This window comes from Silurus aristotelis (genome assembly GCF_946808225.1).
Source record: "Silurus aristotelis genome assembly, chromosome: 3".
Classification (NCBI taxonomy): domain Eukaryota; kingdom Metazoa; phylum Chordata; class Actinopteri; order Siluriformes; family Siluridae; genus Silurus; species Silurus aristotelis.
The window spans coordinates 3,783,551-3,787,139 of NC_139576.1; the positions used below are offsets into that span (position 1 = coordinate 3,783,551).

General features: G+C 47.4%; 1 protein-coding gene across 2 annotated transcripts in view; it reads left to right on the forward strand.

The window, feature by feature from the left end:
- Nucleotides 1–367, forward strand: part of pms1 (PMS1 homolog 1, mismatch repair system component) — a 36,958-nt gene extending 36,591 nt beyond the window's left edge. For both annotated transcript variants that reach the window (XR_014532654.1, XM_083536264.1), the window contains exon 13: nucleotides 57–367. Coding sequence is in view for 1 of the 2 variants with exons in the window: in XM_083536264.1 (XP_083392390.1) it covers nucleotides 57–254 (198 nt within the window). In the remaining variant the exon portion in view is untranslated. The remainder of the gene's footprint in view (nucleotides 1–56) is intronic.
- The last annotated feature ends 3,222 nt before the right edge of the window (nucleotides 368–3,589 follow it).

Genomic DNA, 3,589 nt, shown 5'->3' on the forward strand with positions numbered 1-3,589 from the left:
TCCATCCATCCATCCATCCATCCATCTTTACATATTGCTGATTTTCTTTCTCTCAGGGGGAAGCTGTGAGGATGACCAGACAGTTGCCCCTGAACATGTCCAGAGACGACGTCACAAACATCATGTCTCGAATGACTGAAGAATTTGAAGGGAAGCGGGACGTCTGCCTTCATGGGCGGCCATTTTTTCACAACCTCACTGAAGTTCCTGAAACAGACCAGGATGCTCTTGACATCTTGTCTAGCACTTGCTGAGTAGTTCAGGACTTTTCCAGTGTAACGTTCTTCTGAAAGTGTTCAGTGTACACCGATCATTAAATAATAAAAGTGTCAAAGTATAAGAGAATAATAAATATTTTCACTGATAAGACGCAGTTTTCGTTTGTTATAAGGAAATAAGGGAAATGGGCTCCAGGTGTTCCAGGTGCTTAGGACACGACGTGGAGGTGAAGAAGGTCCTGATCTGAGGCATGAAAATGGTGTAAAGTGTAACGTATAACTGTTGAGGGCATGGTTTTATACAGGACATTTGGAACGCATTCTAACCCAGCCATTAGGGGGGCACAAGCCAGTGTACTCTTAGTGCCGGTCCCAAGCCCGGGTAAATGGGGAGGGTTGCGTTAGGAAGGGCATCCAGCGTAAAACATGTGCCAAATCAAATATGCGGATCACAAATGAGAATTTCATACCGGATCGGTCGAGGCCCGGGTTAACAACGACCGCCACAGGTATCGTTAGCCGACAGGGTACCGGTGGAAATTGGGCTACTGTTGGCCGAAGGAGGAGAAGGAGAGGAGGAAGGCGTCTACAGAGACGGCAGGAAAAGGAGCAGTGTAGGAGAGTAGAGGTTCGGGTTGGTACTTTAAATGTTGGTACTATGACGGGTAAAGGGAGAGAGATAGCTGATATGATGGAGAGGAGAAAGGTAGATGTGTTGTGTGTTCAGGAGACCAAGTGGAAAGGGAGTAAGGCCAGGAACATTGGAGGTGGGTTTAAACTGTTTTATCATGGTGTGGATGGGAAGAGAAATGGTGTAGGGGTGATTCTGAAGGAAGCGTACAGTAAGAGTGTAGTGGAGGTGAAGAGAGTTTCTGATAGGGTGATGATCGTGAAGGTGGAAGTTGAAGGGATGATGATAAATGTCATCAGTGCCTATGCTCCACAAGTTGGCTGTGAGATGGAGGAGAAAGAAAGATTCTGGAGTGAATTAGATGAAGTGGTAGATGGTGTACCTAGGAAAGAACGATTGGTGATTGGGGCAGACTTTAATGGGCATGTAGGTGAAGGGAACAGAGGTGATGAGGAGGTGATGGGTAGGTATGGTTTTAAGGAGAGGAATGTGGAAGGGCAGATGGTGGTAGATTTTGCTAAAAGGATGGAAATTGCAGTGGTGAACACGTATTTTAAGAAGAAGGAGGATCATAGGGTGACGTATAAGAGTGGAGGAAGGTGCACACAGGTGGATTATCTTCTGTGTAGGAGATGCAACCTGAAGGAGATTGGAGACTGTAAGGTGTTGGCGGGGGACAGTGTAGCTAGACAGCATCGGATGGTGGTCTGTAGGATGGTTTTGGAGGCGAAGAAGAAGAGGAGGAAAGTAAGGTTTGAAAGAAGAATAAGATGGTGGAAACTGAAGGAGGAAGAGTGTAGTGTGAGGTTCAGGGAAGAGGTCAGACAGGGGCTCGGTGGTGGTGAAGAGGTGCCGGATGATTGGGCAACTACTGCAGGAGTGATGAGGGAGGCAGCTAGAAAAGTACTTGGTGTGACATCTGGAAATAGAAAGCAAGACAAGGAGACGTGGTGGTGGAATGAGGAAGTGCAGGAGAGCATTAGGGGGAAGAGGTTGGCAAAACAGAAGTGGGATCGACAGAGTGATGAGAAAAGTAGGCAGGAGTACAAGGAGATGCGGCAGCAGGTTAAAAGGGATGTGGCGAAAGCCAAGGAAAAGGCATATGAGGAACTGTATAAGAGGTTGGACACTAAGGAAGGAGAAAAGGATTTATACCGATTGGCCAAGCAGAGGGACCGAGCTGGGAAGGATGTACTGCAAGTTAGAGCAATAAAGGATGGAGAGGGAAATGTGTTGACTAGTGAGGAGAGTGTGTTGAGAAGATGGAGGGAGTATTTTGAGCAGCTGATGAATGAGGAAAATCAGAGAGAGAGAAGGTTGGAGGATGTGGAGTTGGTGAAGCAGGATGTAGATAGGATTAGTAAGGAGGAAGTGAGAGCAGCGATTAAGAGGATGAAGAATGGAAAGTCGGTTGGACCAGATGACATACCGGTAGAAGCGTGGAGATGTTTAGGAGAGATGGCAGTGGAGTTTTTAACCAGATTGTTTAACAGGATTCTGGAAGGGGAGAGGATGCCTGAGGAATGGAGAAGGAGTGTGCTGGTACCGATCTTTAAGCATAAGGGAGATGTGCAGACCTGCAGTAACTACAGGGGAATTAAGTTGATCAGTCACACCATGAAGTTATGGGAAAGAGTAGTGGAAGCCAGGTTGAGAGAAGAGGTGACCATCTGTGAGCAACAGTATGGTTTCATGCCGAGGAAGAGCACCACAGATGCCTTATTTGCTTTAAGGATGTTGATGGAGAAGTATAGAGAAGGACAGAAGGAGCTGCATTGTGTATTTGTGGATTTAGAGAAAGCGTACGACAGGGTGCCGAGAGAGGAGTTGTGGTATTGTATGAGGAAGTCAGGTGTGTCAGAGAAGTATGTGAGGGTGGTGCAGGACATGTATGAGGACAGTGTGACGGCAGTAAAGTGTGCAGTAGGTACGACAGACTGGTTCAGGGTGAAGGTTGGACTGCATCAAGGATCGGCCCTGAGCCCTTTCCTGTTTGCAGTGGTGATGGACAGGTTGACGGACGAGGTCAGACAGGAGTCTCCCTGGACTATGATGTTTGCAGATGATATTGTGATTTGTGGTGAGAGTAGAGAGCAGGTTGAGAAGAGCCTGGAGAGGTGGAGATATGCGCTGGAGAGAAGGGGAATGAAAGTCAGTAGGAGTAAGACAGAGTACATGTGTGTGAATGAGAGGGAGGGCAGTGGAGTGATGCGGTTGCAGGGAGAAGAGGTGGAGAAGGTGGAGGAGTTCAGGTACCTGGGGTCAACAGTGCAAAGTAATGGAGAGTGTGTTAGGGAAGTAAAGAAAAGAGTGCAGGCAGGGTGGAGTGGGTGGTGAAGAGTGACAGGAGTGATTTGTGATAGAAGAGTATCTGCAAGAATGAAAGGAAAAGTTTATAGGACTGTGGTGAGACCTGCGATGTTGTATGGATTAGAGACAGTGGCATTGAGTAAAAGACAGGAGGTGGAGCTGGAGGTAGCAGAGCTGAAGATGTTGAGGTTTTCGTTGGGAGTGACGAGGATGGACAAGATTAGAAATGAGTTTATTAGAGGGACAGCACATGTAGGATGTTTTGGTGACAAGGTGAGGGAGGCGAGATTGAGATGGTTTGGACATGTGCAGAGAAGGGACATGAATTATATTGGTAGAAAAATGCTGAAGATGGAGCCACCAGGTAGGAGGAAAAGAGGAAGGCCAAGGAGGAGGTTCATGGATGTGGTGAGGGAAGACATGCAGGTAG